This window comes from Chiloscyllium plagiosum, unplaced genomic scaffold (assembly GCF_037043375.1).
Source record: "Chiloscyllium plagiosum isolate Xiang-an unplaced genomic scaffold, Cpla_swu_hap1 HiC_scaffold_13, whole genome shotgun sequence".
Taxonomy (NCBI): Eukaryota; Metazoa; Chordata; class Chondrichthyes; order Orectolobiformes; family Hemiscylliidae; genus Chiloscyllium; species Chiloscyllium plagiosum.
In genome coordinates, this window is record NW_028270151.1 from 63,372,765 (window position 1) to 63,386,853 (window position 14,089).

At 40.8% G+C, this 14,089-nt stretch overlaps 1 protein-coding gene across 2 annotated transcripts in view; it reads right to left on the bottom strand.

The window, feature by feature from the left end:
• acsl3a (acyl-CoA synthetase long chain family member 3a) overlaps positions 1–14,089 on the bottom strand; it is a 130,081-nt gene that overhangs the window by 54,934 nt on the left and 61,058 nt on the right. For both annotated transcript variants that reach the window (XM_043702059.2, XM_043702058.2), the window contains one exon: positions 8,065–8,242. In XM_043702059.2, the coding sequence (XP_043557994.1) occupies positions 8,065–8,242 (178 nt within the window). The remainder of the gene's footprint in view (positions 1–8,064; positions 8,243–14,089) is intronic.

The window sequence follows — 14,089 nt, forward strand, 5'->3', positions numbered from 1 at the left end:
CTCCAGTGCACTGCATATGTTGAATTATTCAGATTCTCTTCAAAGAACACCTCTCCTATGCCAGATTCAAATCTTGTGAACTTTTGTTCAACAATCACCTTCTCTCTATCACTCTTAAAAAGACAAGAATATCCTTCCCGGGATTTGAGGCCAAAACTTCACATATGATCAAGAGTGCCATACAATTGTAGCATAACTTTTTTACTCATGTATTATAATCCCTTTTCAAAAGGCCAATATGTTATTTGCCTTAATTGCTTGTAATATTACATATTACCTTCATGTCCCTGTATGAGCACTCAAAAGTCTTTCAATGTCAACATTGATGAGTTTCAAATTTTTTTTTTAAAAAGTACTGCTTTCCGATTCTTACTATCAAGGTGAAAAATCTCAGTTCCTTACACAGCACATCATCTGCCACTTCATTTTCCATTTAACACATCTGTATCTCTTTGCAGGCACTTTGTTTCCTTCTCACATTTACTGTCAGCAAATGTATATACATTACTCCTCTGTCCTTCTCTAAGTGATTAATATAGATTATAATTAGCCAAGGCCCGAATCTTTGCAGTAGCTTCTATGTAACGCGAAATACCAATATTAAAATGCCCTGCTTATGTCAGTTATCCCTTCAATTAATTCTCTATTTTACTATAGAAACCTCGACTCCAAGAGACCTTTGTCTTGGCTATTGGCCCTTTGAGTAATTCCTTACTGAATTAAATTCAAGCTTACTACATTTACTGATTCCTTTATCTATCCTAGTTACTTACTCAAAAAACTGTAATAAATGTGTCAACACAATTTCCCCTTCATAAACCATGCTGATCAAACCATGGTGATTTTCTACATGTATTGTCAGCATTCCTAAATAATAGATGTCAACATTTTACCCTTCAAAGACTATCCTGATTATAAGCATTTTCCATTTCCCTTCCTTGGATAGTTGCATCGTCACATGCAAACTTCTAATCCTCTGGGACCATTCTCGTATCAAAATTTATAGAAAATGACAAAAACATTCACTACCTTTGCAGCTATCTCTTTTAGAGCCCTTAGATATAGGCCTACGATTCTGGGAATTTGTCAGCTTTGTAAGCATGCAGGTGCGACTGAGAGTGAAGGTGGCAAATGGTATGTTGGCCTTCAAAGCGAGAGAAGCAGGGTTGTCTTGCTGCAATTATACAGGGCTTTGGTGAGATTGCATTTGCAATATTATATGCAGTTCTAGTCTCCTTATTGGAGGATGGATGTTCTGGCTGTGGAAAGATTGCAACAAAGGTTTACCAGACTGATCCCTAGTAAAGACAGCACTGATGTAAGAAGAGAAACTGGATCAGTTAGGACTATATTCACTGAGAGTTTCGAAGAACAAGGAGGATCTCATTAAAACCTATAAAATTCTAACAGGACGAGACAGGACAAACACAAGAAGTGGGCAGCACAGTGGCACAGTGGATAGCACTGCTGCCTCACAGCGCCAGAGACCTGGGTAAAATTCCCGCCTCAGGCGACTGTCTGTGTGGAGTTTGCACATTCTCCCAGTGTCTGCATGGGTTTCCTCCGGGTGCTCCGGTTTCCTCCCACAATCCAAACAAAAATGTGTAGGTTAGGTGAATTGGCCATGCTAAATTGCCCGTAGTGTTAGGTGTAGAGGTAAATGTAGGGGAATGGGTCTGGGTGGGTTGCACTTCGGCGGGTCGAAGGGCCTGTTTCCACACTAAGTAATCTAATTTAGTCTAATAGAGTCTAGAACCAAACATCAGTCTAAGGATGGAGGAGAAGAAGTAATTTCTTCACTCAACATGCTGAGCCTGTGAAACTTTCTGCCACAGAAAACAATGGAGGCTAAAACATTGAACGCTTTCAAGGAGATAGATATAGTTCTTCGGGCTAAAAGGGATCAAAACATATGGGGAGAAAGCAGAAAGAAGGTGCTGAGTTGGATAATCAGCCACGATCATAGTGAAAGGCAAAACAAGCTTAAAAAAGAGCCAAATGGCAAACTCCCATTTTATATATTTCTAGCCCTTTACACTTTACCAATATTTTTTCTGATATTACTTACCCAAGGTTCCTCATTCTTATTTATCCCTTGGTGAACCTCTAGTTTTAATGTATAATTTCTATGTTTTGCACATTTGTTCAATGTCTGTCATTTCCTTGCTCTGCATGATAATTTCTCGTTTCCACCTCTGAGACCAGCCAAATTTTGTGTTAGTTACTCATCTTTACCTCTTAAAAGCTCTTATATATCCCCTGCTAGTTTACTCTCATTCTGTCTTTCTTTTTAAAAAAGTTTTTAGTCATACATTCTGGAATCTGGTTTCTAGAATATTGCCAATCCTCAAACTTATTATTCTTTGCAACATTAAGTCTTCAATAATATATTACCCTGAAAGTTACCCTTAAATCAAGTAACAGATGGATTTTTTTTGCTCAGTTTTTTTTAAAAATGAAGGAAAAGGTTGAACATTTGAATTTAAGATTTCTCACTACTTACTCTTCTTCCTTTAGCTGATTTCCTGGATTAACCTTCATATTAAATGCAATCGCACTCCTTTAGTTTTAAGATTCTTAAATCAATCTTGCCTTATTTAACCTTTATGACAAATTTACTGTTTGTTCTATCACACATTGTTCCATAACACTGCAGAAAGCATTCGACAAACACATCTTTCATACTATTGCTACAAATTTGATTTGTCTAATCTACATGATTAAACACCTTCAAGATTATCACATTGTCTTTGTAACAAAATTAAATTCAGTCTTGCTTAATGCCCTGTCCAATGACAAAAATTCTGATAAGGAATCTATATACTTTAGGCAGAATTTTATGACCTCTGACATTCCGAATCTTCAACTATACTGATGGAGGTTCATAGCTCCTTGAAGGTAGAGTCACAGGTAGACAGAGTAGCTAAGAAAACATTTGTTACACTTGCCGGTATTGGTCAGTGCACTAAATTTAGGAATTGGGATGTCATGTTGTGGCAGTACAGGACATTAGCTAGGCCACTTTTTGGAAAACCTTCCCTTCTACAGGAAAGATGTTATTAAATTTGAAAAAGGCTGTAGAAACGATGTACATGGATATTGCCAAGGCTGGAGAGTTTGAGATACAGGGAGAAGCTGAATAGGCTGGGGCTGTTTTCCTTGCACCAGTAGAGGGGTGACTTCAGAGTGCCACCTTATAAAATCATCAGGGGCATGGATAGAGTGAATACCCATGGTCTTTTTCACAGGGTGGCAGTCCAAAACTAGAGGGCATAAGGTGAGAGGGGAAAGATTTAAAGGGGAAATAAGGGACAACTTTTTCCACACAGAGTGGTGCGTGCATGAAATAAGCTGCCAGAGGAAGTGGTGGAGGCTGGTCCAATTACAACATTTAAAAGGCACCTAGATGGGTATGAATAGGAAGGGTTTAGAGGGACATGGGCCAAATGATGGCAAATGGGACAAGATTAGTTTAGGATATCTAGTTGGCATGAACGAGTTGGAATGAAAGGTCGGTTTCCATGCTAGACAACCCTATGAATCTGACTCTAAAAAAGGTAAGAGGGAGGCTGGAGTGGACTTTGGACTGCTGGAAAATGAGGTTGGAGTAGTTGTAACGGGAAACAAAGAAATAGCAGACAAACTGAATAGAGAGTTTGCATTAGTTTCCATGGTGGGAGACACTAATAGCATTCCAGAATGTCACCAGAGTCAGGGGCAGAGGTGAGGTCGTGGCCATCACAAAAGAGGTGCTATGAAGCTGAAGCATCGGAGGGTAGTTAAATCACCAGACTGGCTAGACTGCACTCCAGAGGGCTGAAGGAGATAGCGGAGGAGATTGTGCCGACATTGGTGGTGATCTTTCAGGAATCAATGGAGTAAGGGAGGGCCTGAGAGGACTGCAAAATAGCTAATGTATCACACCTGTTTAAGAAGGGAGGAAGGCAGAAGGCAAGAAATTATAGGCTGATTATCCTGCCCTTGGTTGTTGGTAAGATTTTAGAGCCCATTATTAAAGATGATATTGCGGAGTGCATGGTGAAATGGGGGAGTCAGCATGGCTTCATCAGGAGGAGGGCGTGCCTGGCAAATCTGTTCAAACTCTGAGGTAGCAAGCAAATTAGTCAAAGAAGAGCCAGTGGATCTGACTGTTTTGGACTGTCCAAACACAGGAGGCTGCCAAATAAGAGCAGAGCCCACAGTGTTAGGGTATGTACTGACATGAATAGAGGACTGGCTGTCTGACAGAAGGCAGAGCAGGAATAAAAGGGGTCTTTTTTCAGGATGGCAGCTAGTGACTAGTAGAGTTCTTCAGGGATCAGTGTTGGAACCACAAGTATTCATATTATACACTAACAATCTGGACCAAGCAACTGAAAGGATTGTTGCCACGTTTGCAGATGAACTCTTTGCCGCAGAGGGCATATTTTTTTACAAAGGGCATATTTTTTACAAAGCATATTTTTTACGCCACTGAGCATATTTTTTACAAAGGGCATATTTTTTACAAAGCATATTTTTTACGCCACTGAGCATATTTTTTACAAAGATAGATAAGATTCTTGACTGATAAGATGATCAAGTGCTACAGGGAGAAGACAGGAGAATGGGGTTGAGAAACATCAGCCATGGTTGAATGGCAGAGCAGACTCCATGGGTTGAACGGCCTAATTCTGCTCCTATTTCTTATAGTCAAACAGAGACGCACGTCACAGCCGAAAACTAAACTGCTGTGCTCTTCCAGCACCACTAATCCAGAATCTGGTTTCCAGCATCTGCAGTCATTATTTTTACCTAACTATGAACGTTGACAGTCGAAACTCTAATTTACTTCCATCACAAGACTGACCAGGAATCTCTCCTGCTCTTACCCCTATTTGTGTATATTGGAAAGATTTAAGTTGATGAATGTACCTGCTTCAGCCATCAAGTCCTGGACTGGAGCTTGACTGGAAGCGTGGATCATCGGTGAGAATGGTATCCACTCTGACACAAGATTCTCTAACATATCCATCTAACCTAATTTGATATTTACTTTGTTATTTCATTTAATTAGAAACAACTAAACAAGTTAAATGACCTAGCTTGGGAATATAGATGTATCAGTTCCTGGAGATACAAGTAAAATAAATTAAAAATAGCATTCTAGTTTACAAAGCACTCAAAATTTCTTGATTTCTCGGTGTATCAGCAAGCACAATCTACTGGCTTAGTGAGCTAGGACTCTCATCCTAGGAGAAGTACCAAGACAGCTTGCATTTTCAGTTTATGGACACTTAGCTGAAACTGTCCAGAGACAGTTAACTAGCTAGTTTACAGTTTCTTCTGGAATATTAAAGTTCAAAATCAAATTCAAAATATTAATATAAACTGTAGCTTAAATGAACATATAGTAGGAAGCTTCCACTTGCACAAAATATTAAATTTTAGCACTTAGTTCCCTAAATACATTTTTGCTACCGCATACCATAATTATATACAGAGCTTATACTGCAGAGCTTACCAAAAACTCTCACAAGTAGCAGCTGCTTAATGCTCAGCACATCATCTGCAAATATTCAAGTTCACAGAATAGAAGAAATAAGGTTTAAATGATGCAGTTTTCCAATATTTAAAAGTAGGAGTCATAGAAATGTACAGCACGGAAACAGACATCGACCCATATCTCTCTCAAAACTTCCTATTCACATACCTATCCAGACGCCATTTAAATGCTGTAATTGTCCCAGCTTCCACCACTTCCTCTGGCAGCTCATTCCATACACGCACCACTCTGAATTCATTATTAATTCATCATTGACACCATATTTAACGTTAAAAATCACATAATACTAGGTTGTGCTCCAACAGGTTTATTTGAAAGTACAAGCTTTTCGAGAACTGCTCCTTTGCCACTAGCTACCTGATGAAAGAGCAGCACTCCAAAAGCTTGTGCTTTCAAATACACCCGTTAGACTATAACCTGGTGTTATGTGATTTTTAACTTTGTCCACCCCAGTTCAATACTGGCAATACCATATCCTGGCTACCACATACAACATCACTTCTTGGTTGAAGTGCCATTCTGCTGAAATCCTGCTTTCCCCCCCCACCCCACTTCAGTTGAAGCAAAATGCTCAGAAACACAGTGTAGTTTTACATCCTTCATCTTTATTCCAGGTCCTGGAGGGAGAGAGAATAATCATCCATGTGCACGGGGACATGAGTTCATGGTCGCCTCTGGAACAGCAGTTTCTCAATAAATTATAGAGTCATTTTACAGGGAAGAGCATCCAGATAAGGCAACATACATGTTCATTGGGTGACTGTTACAATGAGTGAATGTCAATAGTAAAGATTAAGCCATCTGCTTTTACATAATGGCTTCACAATGAATACTTTTCACCTTGTTAAACTGACCTCACATACTGAATGCTGTACCCCATCTTGTAAAACGGCTCTACATGATAAATGCTTTTCCACCTTGTCTGCAGCACCCCATTGTTAATTGTAAGTTCTTATCTGATCTAAGTCATGCTCAGGTGAACCTCTTGTTTCACAAAACGCAGAACTTAACTCTTTCCCTGCCTGCTTATACCCTATACATATTCTCAGAAATGGATTCTGGATCAGTGGTGCTGGAAGAGCACAGCAGTTCAGGCAGCATCCAATGAGCAGCAAAATCGACGTTTCGGGCAAAAGCCCTTCATCAGGAATAAAGGCAGTGAGCCTGAAGCGTGGAGAGATAAGCTAGGGGAGGGTGGAGGTGGGGAGAGAGTAGCATAGAGTACAATAGGTCAGTGGGGGAGGAGATGAAGGTGATAGGTCAGGGAGGAGAAGGTGGAGTGGATAGGTGGAAAAGGAGCTAGGCAGGTCGGACAAGTCCGGACAAGTCATGGGGACAGTGCTGAGCTGGAAGTTTGAAACTAGGATGAGGTGGGGGAAGGGGAAATGAGGAAGCTGTTGAAGTCCACATTGATATCCTGGGGTTGAAGTGTTCCGAGGCGGAAGATGAGATGTTCTTCCTCCAGGCGTCTGGTGGTGAGGGAGCGGCAGTGAAGGAGGCCCAGGACCTCCATGTCCTCGGCAGAGTGGGAGGGGGAGTTGAAATGTTGGGCCACGGGGCGGTGTGGTTGATTGGTGCGGGTGTCTCGGAGATGTTCCCTAAAGCGCTCTGCTAGGAGGCGCCTAGTCTCCCCAATGTAGAGGAGACCGCATCGGGAGCAACATATACAATAAATAATTCTCAGAAATGCATTGCTACAACAAATAAAGCACTTACACATCACAAGTGTGAGTGACAGCACTACAAATAAGGATACAATTAATTACAAATGAAGTCAGCCCAAAGCAGACTTGATTCAGACAAACAGTGAAGTTATAGTACACATTAGATATTTAAAAATATCAAACACTGAAATAATTGAACTGCTCTTATTTAAAACTTCTAATAAAACTACACTGAACAGTACATTTCATTCACTTAATGTACATTTTTTTGTACATTCTCCACTCCAGAAAGCAGTAATTTATATCATAGTAGAGTCGAAATGGTGCCAAAAGTCACACTTACTGAAATTGGCATTTTGTCAAGTTGAAGCAGCACTTGGCCCAGATCCCTATGTGTCAGAGTAACCTTATTTTTACTTGATACCTTCCACTTTCTACCCACAGGTTACTGGGCAACATTTAGTAGGGTTGAGAGTGTGGTGTTGGAAAAGCACAGCAGGTCAAGCAGCATTTGAGAAGGAGAATCGATGTTTCAGGCATAAACCCTTCACCAGGAATTCTTCTACTCCTCGAATGTTGCCTGACCTGTTGTGCTTTTTCCAGCAACACACTCTCTACTCTGATCTCCAGCATCTGAGGTCCTCACTCTTTCTTAATATTTAGCAGGAATCAGGGCTTAAAAGTGCATGACTTCCTAGTCTTCAATTTAATCTGCTACCTCAATCATTAACAAGGTATTCATTAAGGAGAGTCAAAAGTATCAGGATTCTTCAAATGATTAAGTTGATAAAATATATATTGCTGATGCAAGTAAATTGGCATTTGGGTAGAGAGATATTAAAACATTTTACTCACGAGGGAAGTTATACATGAAACAGGATTGGGCAGCTATCATCCATTCAGCTCTTGTTTCACAGAAGATGGCTATGTTGGCTTTTGGTCGTTGGCCCAACATAGCCAATCCACTACCAAAATGTGTAACACGACGATAGACCTCATCATAGGTGAGCCACTTGTAATTTCCAAGTATTAACTGGTATGGGCAAGAAGGAAAAAATAAATTAGTAGACCATTTTAAAGCAGCAATGCTGCAAATAGATAAAAGGATTTACAGATAAATTTACAGCTACATACTATTTAAAGCATAGAAATAGGCCATTCAGCTCACATGGTCTGTACTACCATTCATATCCCACAGAAGCCTCTTGCGGGCCAAATTCATCTAACCCATCAATATGTTCTTCCAGTTCTTTGGGCCTCCCTGAAATGCATATCAATCATCTCACCTTACTCCTTGTAGTAATGGGTTCCATATTCCAACTAATTCCTGGTTATAGAAGTTGATCCCAAATTGCCTATTGATTTGTTAATGACCATCTTACATCTCTTGCCACCCAAAATGTGGGGACCTCTCTACCTCTTCCTGATCATACACTTTTTAGCCATGTTGACCCGCAGCCCAAATCTTCTCTTTTCCAAATAAAATCCCCAGACGGCTCTTTTTTTCTGTATCATAAAACCTTAATTCTGATATCATTCTTGAAAATTCGTTTAGTACTTTCTGCTGTACATGGAGACAGCTAATCTCAGTACTCCAAATTTTATCTAACCAGGATTTTAAACAGGTTAAATACAACTTCTCGGTTATTCAGTTCTATTCCTTGAAAAATGAACTGGTTTTTGTGATCTTAAGTTCCATTTTTATTGGCTTCTGCATCTGCTCACTGCAGTCTTCTAGATCTTCAACTCATTTAAGCATTTATTTTCTAAGGCACATGCAATTTTCTGATTCTTCCTATCAAACTTTATCGCCCAACACACAGCAATATCTATGTTCTTCATTAATTACATGCCCATTCTGTGAAATTATTAGTGCCTTCCTGTATTTTGTCATCTTTCCCTGCATTAAATTCAATCTCCAGTGCACACACAATTTGGTGTATTTCCAATTCCAGAGTCCCTTTTGCTTTATTGAGTGTAGCTGAACAAAATGACCTTGAAGTGCAGGTTCAAACTTCCTTGAAAGTGGAGTTGCCAGTAGATACAATAGGGAGGGTGGCATTTGGTATGCTTGCCTTTATTGATCAGTGCATTGAGTATAGTAGTTTGGAGGTCAAGTTGCAGCTGGACAGGGCATTGGTTCGCACACTTTTTGAATATTACATGCAATTCTGGTCTCCCTCCTACAAGATGGATGTTGTGAAACTTGCGAGGGTTCAGAAAAGATTTACAAGGATGTTGCAAAGGTTGGAGGCTTGAGATATAGGGAAAGGCTGAATAGGCTGGGGCTGTTTTCTCTGGAGCGTCGGGTTTAGAAAATCATCAGTGGCATGGATAGGGTAAATAAAGAAGGTCTTTTCTCAAGGTAGGGGAGTCCGAAGTTAGAAATCATAAGTTTAAGGTGAGAGAGCAAACATTTAAAAGTGATCAAAGGGGCAACTTTTTTCATGCAGAGGGTGGTGTATCTATGGAATGAGCTGCCAGAGGAAGTGGTGGAGGCTGGTACAATTATAACATTTAAAAGGCATCTGGATGGGTTTATGAATAGAAAGGGTTTAGAGGGATATGGACCAAATGCTGGCAAATGAGACTAGATTAATTGAGGATATCTGGTCACCATGGATGAGTTGGGCAGAAGGGTCTGTTTCCATGCTCTACATTTCAATGACTCTGTTTAAATGGTCTACAACAATGGCCTCAATATCTATCCTTATTGAAACACCACTTATAACATTTTGGTTGTCTGAATAACTAATATTAACCTTGTCATGTTTTGTAACCAGATTGCCATCCAGTCTGCTACTTGCTCCCTGCCACCAGAGCTGAATGAGCTGCATCCAAGGACACTGAGGGAAGTAAACGTGGAAAATGCAGATACACTGGTCATCATTTTCTAATCTTTCTTAAATAATGGAAACGATTTGAAGGATTAGTGAATTGCAAGTTTAATAGCCTTACTCAAAAAAGAGTGTTGGAACAAACCAAGTAACTTTAGGCCAGTCATTTTAATTTTGATAGTGGGAAAACTTTTAAAAAAACAAGTGGGACAAAATTAATAGCCACTTGGACTAATGTTGACTAACTGAAGGAAAACCAGCATGTGATTTGTTTGAGAATTGTGCTCAATGATTTTGAGATTTTCATCAAAGTAATACAGTAACTGATGTTAGGGATTTGACTTCTAAAAGACATTTGAAAAAATTCAACATGACAGGCTTGTCAGCGAAGTTCAAGCCCATGAAATCAGAAGTTATACTCACAGGAAGGAAACAAATTTGAATGAATGACAAAAAAAAAATTGGTGAATAGCTGTTTCTTCCAGTTTGAGTGTATAGTAGGATTTCTGGCCACTCTTTCTACATTAATGGCTTAGAGATAGCTGTGCAGGGCACAATTTTGAAATTTACATGTGGTACAAAATGTGAAAATATTGTGAACTATGAGAGTAGAAGAAAAAAATTCAAAAGAACATGGGCTGATAGAGGCAAAGAATATTATCACGGACTTAAGATAGACTGTGTCAGACTAACTTTTTGTTTGCTAATAACAAGGACAATTGATTAAGATGGTGCAACCTATGTTCTCCATATGAATGTTAGCAAGGGAGTTTTAGAGATGTAGAAAAGTGAGGGACCTTGAAGTGCTATGTCCACAAAACACAAAGTAACTGGACATTTCAATAATATGGTTAAGGTGACAAATGAAAAGCTTTCCTTTATTGGCCAAGACACAGGATAAAAGAGCAAGGAGGTTAAGCTGGATCTTCTTAAGTAACTGTTTACACCTCAACTCAAGCAACATATTCAGTTCTGGTCACCTCATTACAGAAAAGTTAGATTTGCAAGAATGTTGCTAAGACTAAAAAATTGCAGCTCACAAATAGAGATGTTGGGAAGGACCTATTTCCTTTATGTGGGAGCAGGGGCAAAGAGGCATCGACTTAAAGTGGTAGAAAGATTAGAGGGGAACAGAGGGACGTTCTATTTTCTGCACACAGATGATGGTTGTAGTGTATGGAACTCATGACCTTGCACGGTAGCAGAGACAGAAAAGTCTCCAGATATGCAGCTGAAGCCCTGCAATCTCTTAAGGTTATGGACCAGGTGATGGAAGATGGAATGAGGCTGTATAGCAGGTTTCTCAGCTGGTGCAGGAACAATGGGCACTGGCTTCCTGTGCTTTTTTTTTGACATTTCAAACACCCTGAGTATTTAGTAAAGAAGGAAAGTACAATGTTGTGGAGTCAGAGTGGTAGGGTAACAGTACACCAATTATTCCTGAGGGGAGTCAGTGTGCACATAATAAATGAATGGCCTTCTCCTGTGCTGAAATGATTCTATGATTTCCATGCATTCACCCAGTAATGTTCAACAGCAGGAACTGGTCCAAAATTAGTGTGCTCACATCAAATGGAATATCAACACTGCCCTCCAGTGTTGAAAAAGTTTAAATATTTTACAACCAAAGAATTCCACTTCATATCTTTAAAAATGTACTGTAAAAGTTTCCTCCTTCAGTCTGTTTTTAGTTTTCCTTGTTGCTTCAATCACTAATTATAAAAGTCAAGACTCATTCTTCATACAGCAATATATGCAAACATAAGGCTATTTTACCAGAATTGCAGAATGTTGTTTTCATGCGACAACATATCAAGGTAGGCAAGGAGGCTGGGAGAACACAGCGTTTTGGGTGTTACCCTTCTTCAGGACTGGCAGTGGGTGAAAGGGAAGCTGCAGATAAAGGGAGAGGTGGGGACAGTTGGAGGGTACAGCCTGGTTGGTCGATGGGAGAGATGAATCCAGTAGGTGGCTGAGAGGAATGGAAGGGAGAGGGAAAGGCTGGGAAGAGAGTTAGGGGAAGGAAAGGGAGGTTATGAGAGATTGGAGAACTCAATCGTGAGTCCTCTGGGCTGTAGGCTGCCCAAGGAGATGATGTGCGGTTCCTCCAATTTGCAGTTTGCAAGGATGGCCACGTCAGATAGGAAGTGAGAAGGGAAATCAAAATGGGTGGTGACTGGGAGGTCCGGTCAACCCCTGCTGGCCTAGTCAAAATGTTCAGCGACACGTTCTTTTAGTTTACGTTTGGTCTCTCCAATGTAGCGACGACAAGATCAGGAGCACCAGATACTGTAAATTAGGTTGCAGGAGAGGTAGGGGAACCCTTGTCTTACCTGGAAAGACTGGTTGGGGCCATGGATGGAGGTGAGGGGGTGGCGTGGTGGGGGGAGCAAGGGGGAGTGGGAGAAGAGTGGTGCAAACCAGGGACTGTCGAAGGGAATGGCCCTTGAAAGCAGCAGAGAGGGATGGGGAGGGCAAGATGTTCTTGCTGGTGGGGTCTAGTTGGGGTTGGGAGAAGTGTTTAAGGATGATGTGTTGGATGAGGAGACTGGATGTGGTAAGTGAGGACAAGGAGGACTCTTTCTTTATTGTGTTTGGGGTGTGTGGGGTTTAGAGCAGTAGAATGCAGAATAAAGGTGGGGCGGTGGAGGGGTGTCTGGAAAGCATGTTGTTCGAAATAGGTGAACATCTGGGATGTGTGCACATCTCCTTCCCCTTTCTTGACCTTTCTGTTTCCATCTCTGGCGACAGTCTCCAGACATCTGGGATGCTTGGGAGTGGAATGTCTCCTAATCTGAGCAGATGCAGCAGAGGCGGAGGAGTTGGGTGAACGGGATGGAGTTCTTGGAGGATTCTGGGTGGGAGGAGGTGTAGTACAGGTAGTTGAGAGTCTTTGATTTTATAGTAAACGTCCATCTGGAGATTGGCATTCCAATTTCAAATTAACCTCCCTTCCCATTTCTCGACTCCCTGCCCAGCTCTCCCCTCCTCTCAGCCACCTACCCAATTCATCCCTCCCATTGACCAACCAGGTTGTACCCTCTACCTGTCTCCACTTCACCACCCTGCCCCCTCCCCAACCCCTTTATCTGCAGCTCCATTTACACCCACCCAGTGTCCTGAAGAGCTACACCCAAAACAGAATTTGCCACCTTCTGATGTTGCCTGGCTTGCTGCATTCTCCCAGCCTCCTACTTGTCAGAAACATACGTTAAGACAACCAAACAATTTCTAAACTAAATTCTTTTTGCAGATTGTTATGGACTAAGCCAGACCAATCAAAACATTAAGCAGGCAACTCAGACCATAACTTTGCAATTTGTTTCGCTAAGCGTACTGTGAAAATTACCCAGATTGAGTTAGCTGGTTGACTACTAAGTTCACAAAATTATTCTGTTCTTCTTGTTTCATTCTGTAAAGAACCCCTACAGAACTCAGCCAATCCAACTAGACTTAATTATGTTTTTCCAAATATGCACAACAGTTCCAATAAGCAAACTCCCTTTAAAACCCAGTATAAATCAAACACACGCTTATAGGTAGGAGTTGAAGGGCAGAAAAGAGAGAGTTTCCACATAGCTACCCATTGAACTCCTCACCGGTTCAAAACTGAACTTAACTGCTCAGCTCAGCTCAGCTCGCAAGAGTGCTGACCACTCCACTTTCTTTATACAGGTCACTTCTAAAACATGACCACTTTGGCCTAAAGTCTCATCTGTTTACATATTAACAAAAGGCCTCTCAAAAACCTTTTCATCTCTGTACAAACCAGACTGATCGGAGCCCGACCCAGTTTATGCCCCCTCTGAAAAAATCAAGGGCATAGTATCCCTGAGCCAAGGAACAGCTTTTAGGGAAAAAAAAGGACTAACTTTGTGACAAGATGGTTTCCTATTCAGTTGTACATTAGTGACATTCTATAGAATTTCTTTCAATATCTTCAGAAATAGGTGTTGCAGCTTTAAGGTACATTTTAAAGATAAAAATATATGCCAAGTGTTTACGTTCCTCAAGATTCAGAGACTCTTCTGAAGTAATTAACA